At 40.9% G+C, this 23,228-nt stretch overlaps 3 protein-coding genes across 21 annotated transcripts in view; 2 read left to right on the forward strand and 1 right to left on the reverse strand.

Moving 5' to 3' along the window:
• Positions 1-9,359, forward strand: part of PPTC7 (protein phosphatase targeting COQ7) — a 23,582-nt gene extending 14,223 nt beyond the window's left edge. Inside the window, exons 4-6 of the mRNA XM_080406773.1 lie at positions 1,492-1,615; positions 3,606-3,735; positions 5,164-9,359. Of these exons, the coding sequence (XP_080262899.1) occupies positions 1,492-1,615; positions 3,606-3,735; positions 5,164-5,222 (313 nt within the window). The 3' untranslated portion in view covers positions 5,223-9,359. The remainder of the gene's footprint in view (positions 1-1,491; positions 1,616-3,605; positions 3,736-5,163) is intronic.
• RAD9B (RAD9 checkpoint clamp component B) lies at positions 1,622-18,847 on the reverse strand. Of its 17 annotated transcripts, none has more exons than XM_080406396.1 (10): positions 17,842-18,459; positions 16,780-16,929; positions 16,149-16,263; positions 15,097-15,196; positions 14,012-14,163; positions 12,018-12,124; positions 11,473-11,537; positions 10,774-10,896; positions 10,115-10,358; positions 1,622-1,884 (listed from the first exon to the last, which is right to left on the reverse strand). In XM_080406396.1, the coding sequence occupies exons 1-10, from the start codon at positions 18,067-18,069 to the stop codon at positions 1,882-1,884; spliced, it is 1,287 nt and encodes a 428-aa protein (XP_080262522.1). In that variant the 5' UTR covers positions 18,070-18,459; the 3' UTR covers positions 1,622-1,881. The 17 variants fall into 17 exon arrangements, with proteins under 17 accessions (XP_080262522.1, XP_080262518.1, XP_080262531.1 ...); XM_080406392.1 differs by lacking the exon at positions 1,622-1,884 and adding an exon at positions 18,763-18,847 and having other exon boundaries at positions 7,583-10,358; positions 14,057-14,163; positions 17,842-17,912; XM_080406405.1 differs by lacking the exon at positions 1,622-1,884 and adding an exon at positions 18,763-18,847 and having other exon boundaries at positions 7,583-10,358; positions 17,842-17,912.
• A 57-nt stretch (positions 18,848-18,904) lies between these two features.
• Positions 18,905-22,969, forward strand: VPS29 (VPS29 retromer complex component). Of its 3 annotated transcripts, XM_080406783.1 has the most exons (5): positions 18,907-19,039; positions 19,569-19,580; positions 21,452-21,643; positions 22,105-22,340; positions 22,642-22,969. In XM_080406783.1, the coding sequence occupies exons 1-5, from the start codon at positions 19,037-19,039 to the stop codon at positions 22,757-22,759; spliced, it is 561 nt and encodes a 186-aa protein (XP_080262909.1). In that variant the 5' UTR covers positions 18,907-19,036; the 3' UTR covers positions 22,760-22,969. The 3 variants fall into 3 exon arrangements, with proteins under 3 accessions (XP_080262910.1, XP_080262909.1, XP_080262908.1); XM_080406784.1 differs by lacking the exon at positions 19,569-19,580 and having other exon boundaries at positions 18,905-19,039; XM_080406782.1 differs by lacking the exon at positions 18,907-19,039 and having other exon boundaries at positions 19,070-19,580.
• The last annotated feature ends 259 nt before the right edge of the window (positions 22,970-23,228 follow it).

A 23,228-nucleotide genomic window follows, 5' to 3' on the forward strand; every position in this document is an offset into this window, starting at 1 on the left:
TCCCTCATCTGAATACAGGAAGATAAGTGGCTCTTCGAAGAGTGACCATAGTCTGCAGGGAGTGCAGTAGGCACGTGAAGTTTTTGATAGGCTTGGACTCCATGATCTTAAGGGTCTTGTCCAATCTGATTGATTCTGTGATTCTGTGAAATACTACGGCCGACGCAGTAATGGTTATGACTTTAATGCCAAAATAGCTCTTCTTGAAAATGTTGGTTAAGTTGTTGAAACTCTTGACCATTCTTGCACGTGTTTTTATTACTTCATCATAAGACTACAGAGAGGAAGCTAGGGTAGAACTCTGAAATTAGAACCCTTAACTAATTTAACCTCTTAATTAGACTAAAATTAAGTGATTGATTGGAATTCCAGAGCAGTAAAAATCTTAATTTTTCTGAGATTCTGTGTCATCCATGGGAAAACAAAAACCAAAAAGCAGAAGGATAATTGATAATGTCCAGTGGAAGTCAGGAAAGCAAAACAATCTGAGTCATCACATAATAGAGAAAGCACAAGATAAATGAGCTCCCACACTTCAATTCTGAATCATGATTATAGCTTTCTGGCTAGTTTCTGCACTGTTCTTGACGTTAATTAGTACTCATGCGTGTTGTCTAAATGCTTCTCCAGTACTTTTTTTTATTTTTTTTATTTGTTGTCCCAGTTAAATGTTAGATTTGGCTATATATGAGAATAGGCAGGCAATCTTAACTCCATTAACCTTCCTGAAGCTACAAATCAGTTGAGCAAAGTAGCTCTTCTGGTCATTGGCATGGCCAGATGGCACGGCATGCAGTAGTTTGTCCCTTTTAAAGACCCCTGAAGAACCTTTACAAGTGAAGCATTTGTCATTAAGCTGCTTCTGAGACTCGGAGTTTGCAGCAATATTTGTGGCCAAAACAGATATTTTTCTCCTCCTGGTATTGTGTAATGTATTAGACAGAAGTAGACCAACCAGCTGTGATCTCCTGGTGGCGATTTCCAGACATATTTCATATTCCATTGCATTAGAAAGTGATTCAGAATCCTTAAGTGTTTTGGCCAGTCCTGTTATGAATTGTCCTTTCAAGTATAGCTTTTTTACATATTTAGGATGAGTGAGAAGGAAGCCCTGAGCCACCATTCTACTTAATGGTTTCCATGGAGATACACTTGTGAAGCGGATTAGTTTGCAGGGTTGTTCATCTGGGAATTGTAAATGCAAATCCTTTGTGTAATAGCTGGAACATTACCTGTTTGCAATCACAGTTCTTCTGTTGTAGCTTTCTTGACAAGCCATCCTGGTGAAAAAAGCTCCACGGTTAGCGATTATTTCTTTTCTTTTGCAGAAAAACACCTAACAGTGGTGAATTACAAAAGCTGTTGATGTGCTGGTTTGACATTGCTTGGTGTCTTGGTGAAAGCTGGTCCTTTTCTTTAAGCTATCTGTAACTTGCACAGCCCCGATGCTGCTGGGGTCATTTTCTTTTAACGTATCTGTAATCTTCACAGCCCCGATGCTGCTGATAGTACCTCTTTTGATGTCCAGCTGGGAGACATTATTTTGACTGCCACAGACGGACTGTTTGACAACATGCCTGACTACATGATTCTGCAGGAGTTAAAAAAGCTGAAGGTGAGCGTGTGTATTCTGCGTCACATCTTTTGTGCTGGTTCTCCCTTATAGTTACTGCCATTACTCTTTAGGCACGTAACTTTTGTATTTTATAGAAAAGACCCAACACAAAGCGCTGCCGTTGAGCGACTTTCCAGTTTCAGACATTTCAGGTGTGAGCAGCAGGAAGGAGTGCCGACCCCACAGCGCTCTCTTGGCTCTGCACAGGGCTGAATCCAGAAGAAGCAGCTCAGGGATAAGTGTCCCGAGTGGCAGCTGGTCCCGTGTCACTAACGAGGGAGGGGAAAGAGGGAGATCATCAGTAGCAGGCACTGCCCTTGGCCAGCTGCTCGCACACACTGTATTTGATCTGTCTTTGCAGGTTGTAGATAATATATGTGAAAAATACAGCATTCTCTCATGGGTTAGTTGAAGGATTGAGCTGTGTACTTAAAAATAATTTGAAGCTTTTCTGAAGGGTTATAAACTAGTAATTCTAAAGTAGTATGGGCTGTCAGAATTGCAGGTTGCGTGCACGCCTGAAAATCTTTAATGTTCTGCAAAAAAAATTTCCTGGCCCTTTTTCCAAGTTAGTGACCACAAATGCTCTTTTTTAAATAATGTATTAAAATATTTTAATTTGGATGAGAACACTTAGCTTAAGGCTATTTGCCTACAAAAAGGAAAGTGTGCTTAGGAGATATCAATATGTATAACCTCCTGAGGAAACTGTTTTATTATGAAATGCAAATATGGTTAACATGTAGAATTATAGTGCAGTGTTAAAAAAAATTTGCGTGCTCTTACCCTGCAGCTACAGAACAGAAAGGTGGTGTCAGACAGAGACTGGGTCCTTAGAGACAACATGTCTGAGAGGCCTGGGCGCATCAGGCAGGCTCTTATTTCCCCCTCTCTGCATTCCCCACGATCGCTCCCCCCTCTTACCTGTGCATAATTTGGTCTGAAATGGAAGATGTGAGCACAGGCTGTCACAGAGGCTTTAATCTGGTTAGCAAAGGTGCTGACAGCACCGAAGGTGTAACAGCTAGGGCTGGGGGGCTGGTCACTGCCCGCAGGGCTGTTGCTGATGCTGTAGCCAGCTCACACCTCTTGTCGGCTGTACTCCCCCCTTCCTTGTCCTGGTTAGGGGGTAAGGTTAGGGAGGGGGTAAGGTTGGCCTGGGAGCACACTGGGGTTGGAATTCCCGTGTGGAAGAAAGTTGAGCTCCACCTTTCGGTGTGTTTGGGAAAGGCACTAAAGTTCCCCGTGAGGTTCAGCCAGAAGTTAATGATGTAAATGCCTGCTAATTCCCCAGACTGCAGGGAAGACTCTTCAAATGACAAGGCATTTTAAAATAGTTACAAACCGAAAGAGCAGCGGTTGTCCTGTTATGTTGGGTTGAGTAAGAAAAGTCTTGGAATAAAGCAGCAGAGTTACTGAAATGGGGAAAAAAAAATGGCTCTTAAATGCTGCGGTCTATAGAAAGTTTGCGTACTCAATACAGGTTTTTTCCCATGTGATTTTTAAAGTGCCCGGTCTCCCCAAGTGTGCTGTTGGCAGTTTGGGTATGAGGGTCAGAGAAGAGAGACTTCTCATTCAGGGTAAAACGCAATTGCTTCAGCAGAGCCTGCTTTGTGCGGGAAGGATGGGTCTTTCAGTGTGAACTGCTAGCACAGCTATCAAATAACCCGTTTCCTTCAGGTCTGTTTAGTCTATGTGGAGTATTAGCCTTCTAAGTTTTTAAATTCTGTAAGTCCTCCAAAAGCAAGTCTTGGAGCTGCTGGTAGGGAACAGAAGCCTGGACCTCAGTTGTGCAGATTTGCAGTTCTAACCCAAATTTACAAAGCCTGAAAGGTGGTGAGGGTTCAGTTTGGAAGAGAGAGTGGTAACTACTGGCCTGATCTGTGAGAGAGATGTCTGGCAGTCAGGGATCTCCAAACTGACATGCATCAGCAAAACAATGACCAGTGGACTTTCTTTCAAGAATAAACATTTTTCCTCGTTCATTTAGAACTCCAACTATGAGAGTATACAGCAGACTGCAAGAAGCATCGCTGAGCAAGCTCACGAGCTGGCATATGATCCCACTTACATGTCGCCGTTTGCACAGTTTGCATGTGACAATGGATTGAATGTGAGAGGTAAGAAGATAATTTTTTTTTTCCCCCCACCCTCCTCCTCCCACTCCTGCTATCTCTGAGAAATCTTAAGCAAAGTGAAGTTCTGTTGTTGCAAAATCTGATAGGAAAACTGTGTTAAGAAATGCGGTTGGCAGTAGAGTGCCAAGCCAGCGCACCAGGTTTGGCAAGGACCCCAGCTCCTGACACAGGTCATCCCAGGCCCCGGCTGGTCGGAAGCCTCCTGTGGGGAAGCAGCTGGAACACAGAGAACACAGTGCTCTGATTCTTAAATTTTTTTTTTCCTCTAATATGTATGCTCCTGCCCCAGGAATCCTGCCTGATACAAGTTATCCAGGTTCTTGGAGAGAGAGCTGTACTTGACTTGTTCCTTGGATTTGATGGCGTGGGTGGCTTTTTCTGTTTGGTTTTTTTTTTGTTGGTTGGTTAGGGGTGGGGGTGTGTGTGTGTGTTGGGGTGGTTTTTTTGTTTGGTTTGTTTTTTTAAGGTCTTCTATTATTGATGCATTTTAGCCAGGATTTTGCCCACCCTTCAGTGGGTTTGAGGTAATTTTGGTCGAAATTTCTGACCCTTGTACCATTAGCATCCCTGTCCTCTCTGTTGGTTCTACTTCCCGTGTTTTAGAAGGATGTTAACACCTGGCAGAGTCCAGAGTCCTATCAAACAAGTTTTCTTCTTTTAATAAATAAGTATCATTCTGCTAGTAAAGATGTTCTCATTATCCCTCTGACAGGAGGGCAGAAGTCCCTGCAGGACCCTTAAGTGTCTTTCCTCAGGGTAGAGACAATAGGTGTAAAGCTTGGGCTCCATGTTGCTGCAAAGCTCCGTCTTTCAGTGATGAAACTGCCGATCTCCCAAGCCCAGAGGGCTGCTGTACCTTCTTGCGTAACGAAATAGCTCTTCTCCAAGCCGTTTCTCTAGGGTTTGAGTATCTTGCTCTAGCTGTTGAGGTTTGAAAAGTGACAACTAAGTGCGTTAAGTAGCTTTTGGGAATACAGTGCTGGAGAAGATGCTAAAGACGTGTATGATTTACAGTAGAAATACCTGAGAAGATACCGGCTTTATTGCAGCTTGCGCGTAACGAAGCGTTGTCAGGGGTTTTGTACATTTGTTAAATAAACGGTCTGCTAGAAATCAGGCTTTCTGCTCTGCCAGCTAACAACAATATTCAAGATTCTGTGCTACTCCCAGTAGTTTGTGGTCTCACTACAGCTTAAAAGGGAGAGTGCTTGGTTGCTGTGCTAGGTGTCACTGCTACTTCAGCTGCCTGTTGGAAAGACGGTGGAGGAAGCAGAGTTCTTTTGTCTACACAAAACAGGTTTTGAATATTTAAACTTATTTTTTAAAGCGCTTTGCATGGGGGGAACGTCATAGATGGTAAGATGACCCGCTGTGGTTGGATGAAATAATTTTACTTTTCTTGTATTACAGGGGGAAAACCAGATGACATCACCGTCCTTCTTTCTATTGTAGCCGAGTACACAGACTGATCTGCCTGGAGTGTCAGCTTCTGACTATTTCGTTCCCCCTGAGCTCCTAGCTTCACATGTACGGTTTCCTGCTGGCAGGATTGCTTTCTTCCTTTGCGGCTGCTCACAGCAGCCGGTTCTCGAGCTCGTTGCCTGTCTTGAGATGCAGCTGAAGTCCTTGTTAAGAACCACTCTTGTAGTACACTGGTCTTTGTCTGCCAGCAAGAAATGAAGAAGCTCAAGGCTTGAAGCATGTCTCTCAGAGCTTAGTCGTTGTCCTTAAAAGGGGGAGTATCAATCCCACGTTGTTACTGCATTTGAAATGTGACTTTCAAAAGAGTAGAATTGGTTTCTCATCTTTCAAACTAGATCCAATAGGTAGAACCTCTCCGCGAGGGCATATAATCTATTTACTAGAAGCGTTCACTATTCATCAAAGGGTATGTTACAGAACACAGTTTCATAAGCATAGTCTTGTTACAGTGATAGCTGAGGTTTCGTGTTTCTAAGCTCCAGTTTTCAGGAGGTTTATAACTGCTGTAAACATTCTGCTCTTGCCATACATGGTGTCAGCCTAGGAGCCTTTTCTAGTACGAAATTTCAAAAAACATACTTAGTTCAAGTTATATGGATGCAAATGTGTTTTGTGATTTCAGGTGCTTAACTGTGATCTTAAAAAGTTCTGCAGATCATTCGTCCATAATGGGCCTGGTATCTGGATGTTTTGGCTGTGGATAATTAATTTTATTTTTTATTTTTAAAACAAAAATTCAGTCTCAAAAAGCCGAGCTGGCCAAAGTTGAGGTCCTTTCAGCATTTTAACCCACCTCACCAGCATGGGATGATGTGGCGCAGATGCCACGGCAGGAGGTTGCACAAGGAATGCATCATCCTCAACTCTGAACGTCTTCACTTTTGGTAGATAATTCTGTCATTAACAAAACATAATTTGTGTTAATGATTGCCATTCTCGCTTGCATAGAACAGAATATGCTGCACCAGTTGAAGTCCAGTTGATCCTTATCTTATGCTGTGGCAGCAGCAGTAAGTATGGAAATGGAAACTATTAATGAATAATCAGCAAAACTTACATTTCAGTAACTAAAGTTTAGGGTTTTCAGAACGAACCTTAATGATGTTTACAGTTATCTAACAGCCACTTTGCAATATGACATTTCCTTTTGAATTAGAGTAGCTCACATTTGTTCCCCTTCTTCCAGCAAGCTTTCCTTTTTCTTTCCTGAGGTTCATACAAAAAGCTGATACATGTAAAGATATATATATTTTTGGTCAGTTTTTCATTAACTTTTTTGCTGGTAGAAAAGTATGTAGAAATAAATTAAAGCCATGTTTTTATATATAAAAAGTCGGGTAATGTTGCTGTTTAGGCGAGTGCAGTTAAACTTGGTCAGTAAGTAATCTTACCTGCTCTCAAAAGGAGATTTTTACTACCTGGTTTATTGTATTAAAACTGTTTAAGTTTGAGGTTACCTCAACTTGTTTAAAGAATTTTTGTGGACTTGTACTGTATATTTGCGTAACTATGTCAAGCTTTTATTTAAGGTCATTTAACATGTACCATGTACATGTCATTTTACTATATTTCAATGCATCATGCTTGTAACAGGCATTTCATTTATAATAATAAGTGATTAATTTGGAAGCTCTTCAGTAATTTATCTGCTATTCCTAAATTGGCATAATGTTAGCTATCTATTTTAAATTACCTTGTAATTACTTGTCAAAATGCCTTAACTACCCTAACTTGACCAAAATATTATTTTGGTGAGGGTATGGGGAGGATGATATTAATGAAGAAAAAATTTAATGAGTTTTGCGATACATGGAACAGTGAGTGGTGGATAACTTTGCACAAACTGTCAGTCCTCGTTGTTTTTTACAGTTGAACAAGCTGTACCTAGCTGTCTCGTTAGGAGGAATGTATTCACGCTGCAGTATAGGGCTTTGTTTCTAGCATTTGGGAGGGGCCTTTCCCTCTCAGATCTGGGTGTCTTTACATTTTATTCTCCAGTATTTAACTCTCACGCTTCTTGATTAGAGCAGATTTGATCAATTATTATTTCCCTTGAGCTTACCTTAAAATGATGCCCCTGTAGACCTGGGCTGTGTTGCACTCTGACCCCTTGCTCTCAGCACACTCACACCACCACCCCCCCCAGCACCATCCATGGGGAGCCGCATGCGGCTCAGCCAGGCGAGTACAGTGAAGGTGCTTACCCCCTGCGGGGCACCGTGCACGCTGTGCCACTGCTGGGCCGGGGTCTGGAACCCCCTGAGCGCAGAGACTTGGGTGCGGGGCCAAGCCTCGCGCTCTCTGCTAAACCCGTTCTATCTGCAAAGCCATTTGCCTCATATCATGATTTTATTTTTTTTTTTAAATAAAGAACAAATTTGGATTTTGATTTACCAGTCATGAGTTTAGCCCTCACCGGACACACCAAAGACCAGTAAAGCTTATAGCTTTTCCATCTGTTTATGAAGCAATACTGTATTATAAAGAATTGATATTTCTGTCACATGCTTGATTGTTTGGGGGTTTGGGTTTTTTTGGTTTTTTTGTGTTTTTGTTTTTTTTTTTAAGATGTGCACTCTAAACATATCAAACCTGATTTCTTCCTATGAACTTAAGCTGTCTGCGCACAACAGATTTTTGGAAGAGGAAATGACAGGGCCCAGCCTATCAAAATAATTTTAAATGATGCATGAAGCAGTAACACTTCCTAGGAATTAGATTATTGTGACTCTTCACAAGAGGAACATGCAAGAAGGGTGTTCCATGAAATGGAAGCATGCGTGAGCGGAGCACGGGCTGACTTGCAGCTGCTGCAGAGGGTCGTTGTTGGTTATCAGGAGCTGGTGGTTTGGGAGCAGTGATTTGAAGGAAGAGGAGAAGGTTTTTTACACCAGTAACCACATAACGTCATGGGACTGGCAGGAGCTGGGATTTCTGCAGCAGCGTTACCAATTATTTGGGTAAAACAGGGCTGAGATGTGGTGAATTGGAAAAACTCTGTGGTTCCTTGCTACTTTTATGGCTATCTTTGGGAGACCTGCACCATACAGTTTCCCTCTAAATGTACTTTCTTTGTGTTTATGGAGAAGGGTTTTTTTCAGCCATACCAAAAAACAGATCTTGGGACCAGACAGTTCTGAGTGAAGGAGAAGGGAGAGGCAAAGGTCTGGCAGATACGTGAAGGATTTTGTGGTGGAATCTCCATCTCTTGGTAATGGACAACTTTTCTCTGGGGGGTGGGAGGTTAGGGGGAAACAACAAAACAGATTGTGTGTGTAGAAGCTGACTGTATGAAGTAGTTTCTTACAAAGATAGCTGAAGTAATGAAGCAAATCTGAGTCTGTATCTAATGAGGATGCTTTTTTCTTGTTGTTAAAATGAGACTATCATCTATGCTTACCTAAGAGGCAATTATGTGAATTTCATGTCTGAGGTATAACTTATGCAGGAATAGTTCTGTAAATACATTTAAATGAATTGTAAAGATATTTAATAAATATAGTATTTATACTAAAATGTGCTTTTTAAAGTAAAGTTGACTGCAAAACCTGTCTGTTAATGCAGTGATGTCACTGGTGGCTCAGAGGTGCACAGCCACTGTAACGGGATGTTGAGCTTTTGTTTAGACTTTCCTACACCATTCTCAAATCTGTGTTTGAATGACACTGTAAGACTCATCTGTACCAGTCTGGAGGCTCAGTGAAATGCTAGTGCCGCAGCATTTCTGTAAAAATACCAGCTATTCCATACCAGTAATGTGTTTGGTTGTGCCAGCAGTGATGGGTTAATTTTTCTAGCATTCATTAACATTGCAACAGCAGCTTAATTTGCCTGGAGTGGTAATGCAATTTGTGTTCTCCAGTGAGAAGGTAGTGGAGAGCTGAACAGCCAGAGCAGTGTAGCTACAGAAAGCATAATACACAATTCTCAAGCTAGTCAATCATGACCTAAATTTAATTACATTGTGACAGCAGCTAACAGTTCTAGAGTGACTGGTGCTGGTGGTTAACATAAACAGTGAATAAACACATAACCCACACTGACAGAGCAGGAACTGCTACAACACTCAGTACAGAATTGAGTTTTGTCCTTTTCCTTTATCTGTCTTGCAAACCTCCCCCCCCCCCCCCCCCCCCCCCCCCCAAACAAAACCAAAAACCAGGCAAAAAAAAAAAAAAGAATCCTGCCATTTGCGTAGGATTTCCACTTTCTGGACTACCTGAATCGGTATTTGTGAAATGCAGTTCACCACACAACCTCAGAGTACAAATAGTTTCCATCCAGTTCTAACTTGCTGAAGAATTGCGACTACACTTCTTCCTAAAAGTAGAAACAGCTCCACGATTACCATGTCAAATACATTTTTATCTTTCAAGGCAATCCTCAAGAGCATTTTTTTGGATTCAGATGCTTCATGTCACTAGAGAACTGGGGAGCATTCCATGTTGCCAAAATCCTCTTCGGTGTCACTAGCTGTTGCTAAACTGTGGAAGGTGTGACTGATGGCATCCTTCCTACAGGAAACTGCTCCAAAAAATAAGGTGTGAAACTGGAAAATGCAACATTTGTAGAAGTAAGAAACTGCATGTGATACAGAATTTCAGGGTTAATTATTTCTAAAGCTTTTGCCACTTCAAAATCTGTATCAGTCAGTAAAAAAATACACTTGCCACCTGTGAGTATTTCCAGCGCTACAGTGAGACACAGTAGTGGCATTTTTTGTCAGCTCTGCTACTGTGAAAGCCAGTTCCATTGAAACACCACGTGCAGAGCTGAGTATCAACATGTAGTAACACCCCCACCACCACCACCACCCCGGGCTACACTTAACGCTCAGCTGAGGTAATTCCACTGTAAATGGGACCGGGAGCCTCCCTACCTTCTGATAATGAGACACTGTTGCCTCTCCTTCCAGCGCTGCATGGTCCTCTGCCTTGGTCATGGCTGTTCTTGTCGCTCTGGCAGTATTTTTTATCTCTCGTTTTGCCAAAGGACTTGGAGGTTTTGCTGACCCAGTGTTGGGTGCGTTTCCATTCCACTGTGGCTTTTTGGAAGCAGCTACTGCTGCGTTGCTGCCTTTACCCATGGAGGTTTCTTCACATTTACCTGTGTGTGTCTTTGAGCTGGATTGGAGAGAGAAGGTTAGCTTAGTAACTGGCTTTTATGTGTTTTTGTTAAATGGCTTTATTTTCTGTTGATGAAAAGCATTGTGGCTTTAGAACAGATTCTCAACAAGTATCTTCCCTCCCTACTGCAACAGAACCCCAGAGATGAAGGGAAGCAGAAGCTAGTACAGAGGGCACTCTGTAGCACCATTTTATTGCTGCCTGTGATGTTAAGACATTCCTGAACCTGCCTAGTTCACAGTTTTCCTATGAACAGGCACCAGGATGCGTACAATGCCTATGAATACCCTGCAAGAATGCGCAGATCACGTCCTTTCCATCTTAAATCTTGGCTGGAAAACATTAAGCTTCAATTTTTCATCCTCTTAAGACCATCTGTCTCCCTTTACCCACCCCTGAAGCCCACCCTTACCTTTCCCACTGCTGTGAAAAGCCGGGAGGCTGCTGGAAAGCCGTCTCCTTTTCAGCCTCAGACAAGGTAGCCAAGATAAAGCTGGCTTCCAGCACCGTATCTTCAACACTGAAAGCAACTGGTCTAAACACAAATATTCAGACACTAAACAGCATGTGTAATTACAGGTACTGCAGGAGAAAACACAGCTCATGCAATTCTATACATGATTAAAAAGTGCCTTTTCTGAAAAGCTGAAAATCTCATGTATTTGCTGCTGAAAAATGAGATGGCTGCCTGTTACAGATTTAAATGCACCAATGAGCATTTATACATTGGTATCCAACATTAGTCAAATTATTGTTTTGAATATGTAACTGTTAAAATTCTATTTTAAACAGCAAATGTATTGTTTTCTTTAGACTCCTAAATAAAATCATTGCATGCATTGGACTGAGAGCCTGAAGTGTCCAGGGAACTTTATCTATAGGTGCTCATTAGTCAGTATGGCTAGCTTAGTCATGCTGATGCCTGTTAAATGCTTCATGCGTCATAACAAACTATTTAACACTGTATCGCAGATTAGAAATACAGCTTTTGGCACAAAATGAAAATCTGTTTTATTGCTCCAGTTAAATACTCATCAAGTAAGCTGCAGACAAAAACCCACTGTAGGGCTGTAACTGCAGTAGTTCTAGTCAGGTGTGTTCCGATACGTACTTTCCAGATACATCAAAATGGATTGACACAGGAACACTGGTAGCTTCTGAAAATGCTAGTAGTCCCTGAAAAGAAGGGATGGGCGGTTAAGCACTGTTTTAAAAACAGAAGATTAATATTAGAATCCAGGTTTATCCCAGCTGTTGTTTACTGGCAAAAAAAGGGTAAAAGTCTACTGCTTCTAGAACACATTTCTTGCCTTCCCCACCTGGAATTTTGCTAAAAAAGCTTCTGGAGGGAGAATTTCTCCGGCCACCATGCTTTCCCCAGAACAGTGTGTCTGCCCAGCAGTGAAACTACATTTTTGTTGTTTTAAAAATGTTTCACTTGCCTTTCAAAGGCTACGGTGAGGGGCCTCCACAGTGTCCTAAAGATCCTGGGTTTTAAAGCTAGTCTTCAACCAGCTAGTGAAATACCGCTGTGGGTCAGGAGGCCTGGCAGAACAATTCCCATGGCTGTTCTGCAGGGACCTTTCTGCATTGTCCTGGTCAATTCAGGCAAATTAATGTGAAATGTTTTATTTTCAAGACAAATTCTTACTTTACCCTCAGTTCTTTAAGGCAAAACGTCACTTCAGAATCTACTCCAACTTGAAAGTAGTCAAATTCATCTGGGTTTAGTTGTATTTCAGTTAGCATTGTCTTTGAAAAATCTATGTAAAATAACAAAAAAGTCAAGGACTCAAAAGGAGTTAAGTTTGAACTCAACAAAACTATGATTATAACCATGAAGTTTTTACATCAGCACCATTTGAACAAATAATTGTATTTTTATAGTAACAGTAATAAATGTTTTGCTTATCTAAATTTATTTCATAATTAAGTTAAAGAAAATCCACAATTTATTTACAATATATTATGGAGATTTAACTGGCTTTTAACAATCTTATTTTATGTTTCACTGCATGATCTAACCTGATACCTGCTGCTGTTCTGGCAAATCTGCTTTGGCTACAGGCATTCATTGCAAATAGTATTACCAGCCGCTTATTGTTGCATAGATGGGAAGACAAAAATGCCACATGACTTTAACAGATTAATCATAATTGCTGACAATCAGAGGACAATGAAGGTGGACTTAGGTTCTTTGTTTTAAATTATAATCTCTTCCTGATACGTAAGTGGCAACAGGAAATGGGCTCTTCAGTTTCAGGTATTCAATTGTCGCTTGTTACCATTAGACTAGCCCCTAGTTGTTATTAGGTGTGTGAAAAGAAAGTAAGAGGCTACTTCCCTAATGTGTTACAGTCTCAGAGGTATTCAGGGTAATTCTACAGCGGCCTAAAAAGCACACACCTATCCAGTTCCCTTCCAAAGCCAGGCTGCTAACAAAGTATTACAGACTATTCCCAGTCTTCTGTTCTCTGCTCAAGAGTTTTTTTTTATCTCAGCCCCCACTGCATATTCAAATACACTCTTGTGAAGTTCCTTAAAACTGTAGAAATAAACACTTGCAACACATGTGCCAGCTTCTGCAAGGCAAGGCCTACCGCACGCAAATGAAACAAGTCTAGGCAGAGGGTGCAATTTCTCTTTGAAAATTAACCCTGAAAGAGGAAAAACCCAAGCCATCACCAGATGATATGTTCAAAGGACACGTTTTGTTTCAGTGTATACAGAACATTTGCTGCAGGCGGTATACTGCATCACATGCTATACAAGAACAATGCCTGTAATTCCTCCTTTCTCTCCTTGACTGTTTTTTTTGGTGTCTCATTCAATTTTTACCTACTATTTTTTTCACTTTCTTTCTTACAATAATCCTTGTAAGTGTATGTTTTTAAAATAACAAAATTTGTCATTCAAAATGTAAACTTTTTAGTGTCTTTCTATTTTCAGTCATTTCTTACCTGTTCCACTCCAGTTTCCACCACTTAATCCTTCTTGCTCTCCCCTGCTTCAGCCTGCTCTCAGCACAATCCCCACCCCTACGCTCTAGGCAGTCACCTTTTTCTAGGTCATTATCCTCAGCTTTGGTCATAAGTAAGTATGAAAAGCATCCCTTTATTATATGATATACAAGAACCTATACTTCAAAAACACAATTATATCTTTATAATTAGTTTGAGTCACACAACAAGAATCTAGATTGTTCTCCATCTCAGATGGGGATCTGAAAATGGCAGTGCACAGCGTTAGGCCAGCTAACATATTGTATTGCCCTTATACTAAAATACACTCTGTAATGATATCAATTCTATAATTATGATATTCAGATTTAAATAGTTCTTTTTTAAAACATAAAATTATCTCCTTTTTCCTGTCTGTTGCCATGCTTCTGCTCTTGCAGCACAGTAATTACCTCTGTTCAAGCCTACAGCAAGTGGCATAATTTATTTCAATTGGCTGCTCAGTCTGATATCTGCCACTGACACCAGAAAAATGTTATTAAAAACATACTTTCTTAAAATATATTAACACTAGAGGGTGGCAGTGTGACTTAAAATATCTCTCTGTATATTTTCTCTCTTAAAAATCTCATTCAGCCATAAAATGCATTCTCCGTTTATGTTGCGATAGTTGCTATTCCTTTAGTTCACCTGTTTTCAAGTCCCAATATGGTCTCATAGTTTGAATTTCATTACCAGTGTCTTCCTCAGTGTAACTCTTGAAACAAACTTTCATCGGAGTAACTGATAAGGTTACTTCTTCTTGACTGGTCGGAAAGTGAATCATTATATCAGCCAGCAGCCTATAAAATTTCATTCAGCATTAAAATAATTTTACCTGCCACAAATTACTAGCTAGCATTTGTTACTTACATTAGAAATTAAAATTGTTACTTGGCAATACTGCTTGAAAAACTGCCTTTGAAATGTGCATCCATTGAAGTGTGCTCTATCTTTTTGATTGATTTATATAGCAATAGGTACATAAGAAATTTAAAAATACAACTAATAATTATGAAAGCAAATTTGTTTATATTTAATGCCTGTGTATGCTGCCAAATCAGACTTTTATATATAAATATATGCTACTTATCTATATGTATATATCAAAGTTTTGAGCAAACCTCAGCATCCTGTACTCTTTATTCTAAAGCTTGCAATTTTGAAAGCCACATCATCTTTTTATAAACACTGCATAGTATCTACACAGAGATATCTTTATACACCTTTGATGCTTTAATGGTTGGTTATTGTGACAACAGCTCCTGTGCACAAGAAACATTTTTAATAGAAATGCTGTCAGGAAAAGTCCAGCCTAACTGTTATTTGCCTTTGCTTGCAATGACAAGCCGTACCTCGGATTCCTCCAAAGGGCTGCTTTTCAAAACAGAACTTTGCCTTACTGCATTTTATTAAAATGTACTTTTACCACTGGATTCTTTGCCTATGAAAGTAGAGCACCACTTTATTTGTCATAGGTGGAAGCTGCTCAAAGGCCTGAATTCAAATTATACGTTACATGCCCCTCAAGGTTAGACTGAGTAGGATTAACGGCAGAATTAACCAAATTTCTTAAGTTGTGATGTGAAAAAATCAAGCACTAGGACACAGGATTTAGGAATTTGCCATTTTTGACTGTGCCCTAATCAGATTTTGATAGTGTTAATGACTATGAGAGCAGTATTGCTTCTTGTATGATTTTTTTTCTTCAGAAAAACTATTTTTGCATTCATTACCTGGAGTGGACTTTAAGTATGTTCGGACACATGTGCTTTGCAAAAACAGCCTGCAACGGATCACATTCTTGAAACATCAGATTATATGTTTTTACAACACCTAAGTATAAAGGATTTGAACAAAAATCAATGATGGGCTGTGATTTTAAATGGTCTTTTTTCAGTTCAGAAGGTAACCAAGTGACTTTATCTACGTGGAAATAACTCACCCACAAATAGAAAGCTGAATTAACCTGTCATCTAAGACATCTTTCATCCCATTAGTTATGCTCCTCCAGCAGCTGAGTTTTTTAAGAATCCGCATGAAGTAAGCAAACACCAACAAGTGCAACAAATGCAGGGGAAAAAAAGGCTTCAATATTTAACTGGTATAATACTACAAATGGTGGTGGAATACAAAAGACAAACCCTACAGATCTCTGTGTATTTCTAGATAAGCTTGAGCTAAGACAGCTTAATTGCCATGAAACTAATTTGATACATTATCTCATTATTAGTAATAAAAGCTAGATTTTTAATAATATAAGCAACTACCTATTACACAGCACAGCTCAGCAAGGTATGTTGATAAATGCTGATTCTGTATGAATTTTGCAGAGACTAATGCCAATGAATATACCTGGTGTTCTGCTGGACTGAGGCTGTCAGACTTGTTACTGGGTTGAAGAACTGCAAGTACTAGAAGTGGAAAGACCCAGTAAATCCTCTAGTTCAAACACCTGCCAAAATGGGATTCCCCTCCCTTTCCATAACGTATGTTTTTTCAGAATTTACTCCAGCCTAATCTAAATGTTGTAAGCAGCAGGCTGACAATTAATATATAGCATGCATTAACTCCTGAACTGAAGCATGTTTGTCTGATAAAGCCTGCTATAACTTCATTTTATCAAGGTGACGCACATGATGAATATAAGTTATGATGTGAAGAGGCCACAAGTGTTTGGCATAATGTTCCATCAATAACATTCAGTTAATAATTACACTAAATATTGTGTTGCCCTGTTGATCTAAACTGCTGTTGTTTCTGTAAAGTCACTTTATGTGTAACCTACCATGTTTGCAGAGGAGCTGAAAAGTTATGTGATGATCGTAAATATTTGTATAAATGCTGCATTTTTCTACATTCCTTTCCAGCACATTTACACACCTAAATATAGGAAGAACTGACTGGAAAAAAAAAAAAAAGATAAAAATTAGTGCAGATGTTACCAAGCAATTTTGCAAATTTCCCTACAGTTTATCTCAAGCTCCTGCTTTTCTGGCTTCTCCAAATTGCTTTGTAAGCAGAATCTGAGGTGGCCAGTACTCCAGTACTTATCCTTGCTGTCCTCACCCACTATTCCAATACCTGGCCAATAGATCTGTTTGCTAAACAACTGGTCAAAGCCCTCCAGGCTCGCACAGTTTTTGAAGGTTGCAGGAGAAACACTCTAGAGGCAGAAATGTGGTATTCCTTCACCCCAAGATTAAGTTGGTTCAGACTTTGGGAACCACTGGGCACAGCTCAGGAGGTACAACTTCTAAAAATAATTAAATACTAATGCTCTCTTTTCAGAATTGCTCAGAAGTGCTTGAGTTTAGAGCCATGCATATGCCTCTGTGAGGCTCCTCCTATAATTTCATTTGGAATCTGGGCTAATTAGCTGCTTACAAAGCTGTGCATAACTTTCCATTAAAATGTACCTTAATTATCAGTTTATATGGGTGGAATAACTGTTTCTTCTTCTGACACGGTTGAGACACAGCTGTCCAGCAGTAATGTTGAAAAAACATAGATGAGAAGAAGACACATGCATATGCTGACCTTGAAGAATTCACTGATCTTAAGGCAAGCTGGAAATACAGGTAATTCATTAACTCAAAACTACTTCATATCAAACCTTGAATAAAAGAGCCATCTCTCTGCTTCAGTACCATACCTAAACCACAAAACCTTTAAATGCATACAACTCAAAATAAATATAGATGCATTATGTGTACAAACATGTTCATGCTTATCACCTTCCCTATTACTTGTCAGAAGTCACTGGTACAACACAGGCATAGGAATGCACTCCACAGACATTTAAGTGGCCCTGAAGTGTGAGTTATCTAAACACAGCTCAACTTGCATTTGAGGCATTTGAAGGACAAGAGTTTATTCTGTAGCAATTTTTCTGTACACTCATCCACATGATACGCGCAAAATGAGCAAAGACACTAATAGCACCTCGAAAATTCTTCAGGTATAAAAAGACATTATCTCCCCTTCTGATTTTCCAGCCTCCCAGCAAGTTAAGGAGAGCTGATCACTTTAAGAAACCTCTAGAGAAAACCCTAATTCTGCTGGAAATGGTGTTTGATTAGTCAGAGGTGTATTAATGGATGTATTCTTCCTGTTGAGTCATACCAGTACAAAAACATGTTGTTAAGCTTCTGATGTGGTACAAAACATAAACCTTTTGACCCATGACAACAGAAATAAAACCCTTGGTATTAATCTGGATGTCTTGGACAAGCTTCAGCATAGTTAACAAAAAACTGAAGAACACTAGGGGCAGAGTAGAAATCAATCTTCCATGACGTAATCTGCATAATTACAATTACAGAAAATATGGCATTTGTCCATATTGGAAGTGGAGAAAGCTGAGAGAGAATGTAATTCAGACTGAAGGGTACCTGCAGGAAAACATCACAATATCCAATAACATAAATAATACACTTCCAAGAAAGATTTAAAAACTACAATTAATCAAATTCACTTACACCTTTTTCTACGGGGTCAAACCAAAATTCATCACTAATACGTGCTATGGCATGTATTGCTCTTCCGAACACTAGCAGGCAAAGAAAACAGCATAATATGCATTCCAAGTTAAAAAAAGTTATTTTTTTTTCAGAATAATTAAGAGGAAACATGACAAATTTCCTACATGTTCTGAAGAACACTGATGACATGGTGGAAAACATTACTCTTTCTAGTAGCACCTTCATGTTTTTGGAAGCTGCCTCTGAGAAGGCACACCTCAGGTATCATCTGTCCCTTTGCAGCAACTGGCATGAGCTGATGACACCACAAATGAACTCAATCAAATCAGACAAAACACCACCAAAGTTAAAAATTTCATTTTGCAGATGGCAACAAGTTTGAGCTAGCGGTAAGCAGCTGGCAATCGGTAAAGATGGAGCCTTAAGAAACACAAAAGAAACCAGCAGCAGGTCTCAAACTTCCCCTCTGCCCACCCTGGCACTGGCAGGGGAGCATTCTGCACGAAATGCCGTGCAAAAGGAGGTTTCGCTGGGCCTCTGGAAGGCTAATGGCGTGCACGTGGGAGCGCCCAGCTAAGACAGGGCTTCTCCACAAAGCACCACAAACCCAGCTCCCTGCTCTCTGACCTGAACAACTTCCCGAGGCTGCATGTCGCCCCGCAAAAATGCCTTTGTGCTGCGGATGAGGCAGGTGTGCTGTGCTGTGCCCCCAGTGCTTGTGCCCCACTTTGCACCGCTCAAAGCCCCCCCGGGGAAGCCCAAGGAGGGCAGTACCAGGGTCCACAGGCTGCCAGCAGGCCAGTCACGCACCCCCATGCCGGCCCTGCCGCCCCGAGACAGCCCCGCTGTGGGGTGCCTGTTTCTCTCACATACACCCCTCTGTCCCCGGCTCCCTGTCTCCCCTGGGGCCACGGGTACCTCTGAGATGAGCCCCCCCAATAACACACTTCATGGCCGCACCCTTCCCCTCACACGACAGCGGCAGAAAAGGCGGGACGCGCCCCCTGCGGGCGAGGGGAGGTGTCCACTCTCCCTCCTCAGAGCCCCGGATGTAGCTACGGTTGGCGGCCGCCGAGAAACGCGTTTCGGGCTGGCTTGGCCCTTCGGAGCCGCCGTAGCGGGTGGCTGGCGCCGGCCTGGCTTCCGGGTGGGGCCGCAGCGGCTGGTGTGAGGGAGCGCGGCGCTGAGCAGGATGGTGAGCGGCGGGGGCGCCCAGCCCCCACCCCCAGGGCCCTCTCCCCGCCGGGCTCGCAGCGCGGCGCCGGCCGGCCCCAGCCTCGCGTCCTCCGGGTCAGCGGAGTGCCCCGCGGTGCGGTGTGGCGGCCGGGCGGGTCCCGGCCCTGCGCGGTGGTGCCGGGCGTGCGCTCGGGGAATGGTGTCTGGCCAGAAACGCGTCTGGTACCGGGCTGAGGTAGCCGGAGGGGCGGGAGGGGGGCGCCGAGGGGGCGAGGCCCCCCTGAGGCGGTGAAGCCCCCCTGAGGGCCCGCCGCGGCGAAGAGGCCGTGCTGGGGGGCTGCCGCCGGCGACTGTGCGCAGGAGCCCGTTTTTAATTTAATTCTGTTTTATTTTTTAACGCTTCTTTCATAACATCAACAATAATTATGATTTGCCTATTCATTTGGCTATATTTTCTTTTCTGTTGCTTTCTTTTGTTTAACATTGATCATGTTTCACCCTGTTTTTCATTCCCCCCTGTCTGCAATCAACTTCTTCATTCCAATAAGGCTGGGCACAGAGTAAGTTTACTCCTCTTGGCTGTTGCTAACACTGGTGGTAAGGGCTTGTTAATGTCACTATATGATACAAATGTCACATGGTATATAAGTAGGGGCTGCTGTTCAAGCCGTGCTCAAAATGGCCCCTAAATTCCTAGTAAAAACCAGATGTTGTAATATTCTTTGCCACTGTTTCATGTTGCAGAGACCTGTGACTATTAAACACACTTCAGTGCTTTTAATTTTTGTTATTGCAGCTTGCAGAGTTTAATTAATGGGAGCTCAAATGTGATTTGGGGGAAAATATGAGGCCTGCCAGTTTGTCGGCAAAGGACGAGGTCTTGTCGAATGCACATGCTCTGCTGACTTCAGTGGGGTTATCTTTGCAGTGGCAGTAAAATTTTATTAAACATTAAGTACATAACTGGCATTGCATGTCGAAGTCCCTTAAGTGTCAGTAAGAGAACCTATCTATTGCCACTAATAATCAAAATTACTTAAATAATCAAAATCACCTGTCACCCATCTTTTACTTGCATTCAAGTATGTTATCTCTAGACTGATGCTAGTAAGGGTATTTGTCACTGGGAACTCTTGAAAGACCATCAAAAATGTGTCTTTTGGATTTTTTTCCTCCTCTCTTCTGGGTTAGTTTTAAATTGGTAGCTCATTGATTTAAAAATTCTTGTATTGCTTTACCAATACTTTCAACCATCTGTTCTCCAAAGATGCATGGCTTTGATGATGGCACTGAGATGTTCTTAATCTAAAAAAACCCCACCCAACCCCATCCCAAAAACAAAAAAGCCACTCAAGTTCCCTCTGCCTTTTTTGATGACTGTTAGCATGAAGATAGCTGCATAGCTTAAAACCATAAAAACCAAATATTAAAAAAGATAATTTCTTAACATAGTTACTACTGCTTATATATCTGGGCTGTGCCTTTTACAAATGCATCTCATGGCTGTCATTTTAGGATCTGTCTTACTAACAAAGCATTATGGTTGGAAGGTAAACTCTCTTTAATATGGAGTTATTAATCAAGTTAACAGGGATGACTGTCTCTAGATCCAGTGTTTTTACAGTATAGTGGCATAACATTCCATGCTTTGTAGAGCTTTTCATGCCCTTTTTGCATAATTAATTTATTCCTGTGTTGCTTGCACTTATTTCTTTATTTGCAGATTTAAAGCCTGTGGTGTTAAACTAGGGTCTTAACTTCATCAGAATCCTTAATTTTGAAGCCCTCGTTACATTTGTATTCTCCTTGCCATCTATTGTACTGAAATGATGAATATTTAGAAGTGGTAATAGGAACACGTGGTGTGCAGTAGTCTGGCTTATCTTCTCTGCAGTGCCCTGTGTTGTTTTTTTTTTAAATTTTGTTTGTTTTTTAAACTGTTAGTCTTACTCTGTTGTTCAGTGATTCCTACAACATGGACTCTGAACAAGCTTCCTATTCTGGTCAGCTATTAACACATTTTGCAAATTTGCTGTTGTTTTTTTTGGTTTTTTTTTTTGGCTGTCTAAGGAGGGGGGAAAAAAGTGGGATAGTTTATGGTAGTTCCCAAATTTGTGTAAAATACATCAAGTAGTAACACATTTTGGTTCTGCATATCTCACAAGGGCTTTCAGCAACAAAATAAAAAAAATATCTGTAGACTTGTGTTTGTAAGGCCTCCTTCTGGCTGATGTTCTGTTAGTAAGTGCCCTTGTTTTCCCTCAATATAGCCATGTTCCATCACCATTTCATTCTTATTTTAGTAGCTTTTACATCAAAATGCAAAGTTACGAAACTGAAGAAAACATTGCGATGCTTTCTGTTTGCCGATGATTCTTGTCTTAATAAGTATCTGTAATGGTCTTTCTTTCCTGTCATGATACCTGTTAAGTTGGTGTTAGTACTGGGAGATCTTCACATTCCACATCGATGCAACAGCCTCCCAGCCAAATTCAAAAAACTGCTGGTTCCAGGAAAGATCCAACACATCCTCTGCACAGGAAACCTCTGCACCAAGGACACTTATGACTACCTCAAGACTCTGGCTGGGGATGTTCATGTTGTCAGAGGGGACTTCGATGAGGTACTGTCCTTTTTGATAATGACATTTTTTGTGTGTCTTTGAAATAAGAGGACATTTGGGTGATTTTTAATTCAAGTAGAAGTGGGCAAACAGAGGTTATAGAGTACTAAGAGCATGTGGAAAGCAAGTGGACAAAAGAGTTGGGGTTACAGTCAGCAGTGTGAATTGCATAGCAAGGTCTCATCTGTCGTCAGTATGAATGAAAGTAATTTGTACACTTGGCTATGTCTAGGACTCTGGCAAACAGGACCTGCTGTTGGTAGATCTTTGAAGTTCCTTGCATCCTACCACGTTCTCCCCAGTGTTCATAAAACCAGCTTTCAGACTCTCATTTTGTAGCAGTAGCACCGATTACATTGAGTATTTCCATAAGCTTTCCCCTCTCTCTTGGTGTTGCAGAGTTGTTTTAAGTATAAATCTGTACATCTAATCTGTGTTTGGATTTTTATCATTATTTTTAGAACCTGAATTATCCCGAACAGAAAGTTGTAACTGTTGGACAGTTCAAAATCGGGCTGATTCATGGCCATCAGGTTATTCCTTGGGGTGACATGGCCAGCCTGGCACTGCTACAAAGGCAATTTGATGTGGACATCCTTATTTCAGGACATACACATAAATTTGAGGCATTTGAACATGAAAACAAGTTCTATATCAATCCAGGATCAGCTACGGGAGCCTATCATGCCTTAGAGAAGTAAGTGAAGTATGGGAAGTATCTCTGGGGATGTTCTTGATAACAAAACTGAGCTACAAAACTCATGAAGGTTAATATTTACATTGTAAATGTTGGGGAGAGGAGGGGTTGATAGTAATTGCTAAAGCTCCTTCACTGAAACAGATGAGAGTGAAATACTTAAAGCTCCAGATCTGAGGTATTATGCTTACAAAATTCATATCCATTTTTCTTAGCAGTGTATCACCACTACTTAACAGAAATCACTCTAAGACTATTATATACACATAATTAATATGATTTTTTTTTCCTCTCTTCCCAGCAACATCATTCCTTCATTTGTGCTGATGGATATCCAGGCTTCTACAGTAGTTACATATGTCTATCAACTAATTGGAGATGATGTGAAAGTAGAAAGAATTGAGTACAAAAAATCTTAAAAATATTCTTGCTTGTGTGGTATTTTTACCATCTCATTCTGAACTGCAAGTTGCAATACTTGATTGCTAGTTTACAGTACTACACTTACTCGCTAACAGCTTAACAATGTAGCTTATTGGTAATAACTCTGAAACAACATTGTGTTTGCTTTTCTCTGTATGAATTGATTTGTAAAATATTCCATTAAAATAACTGTTTAAATACTGTTCCTTAATGTTGTAATAAACTCCACTTCATAGAAAAACTAAACTTTATGAACTGTTGTTGGGAATAAGTGCAGCAGTTGTAGTTGCTTTTAAAATGCCTGATGCTCTAGTTTAGAAGTCAGTCACCAAAGGGCTTTACCAAAAACATTGAGGCTCTGGGGCCATGTTACATTTGCTTCAGAATCCAGCTGATACTTAATTTTCTCAATTTAACATTCCCAATTAATAAAAAGGATTGATAGATTCTGATAATACTACAATT

The sequence above is a fragment of the Falco punctatus genome (genome assembly GCF_963210335.1).
Source record: "Falco punctatus genome assembly, chromosome: 1".
NCBI classification, from domain to species: Eukaryota; Metazoa; Chordata; class Aves; order Falconiformes; family Falconidae; genus Falco; species Falco punctatus.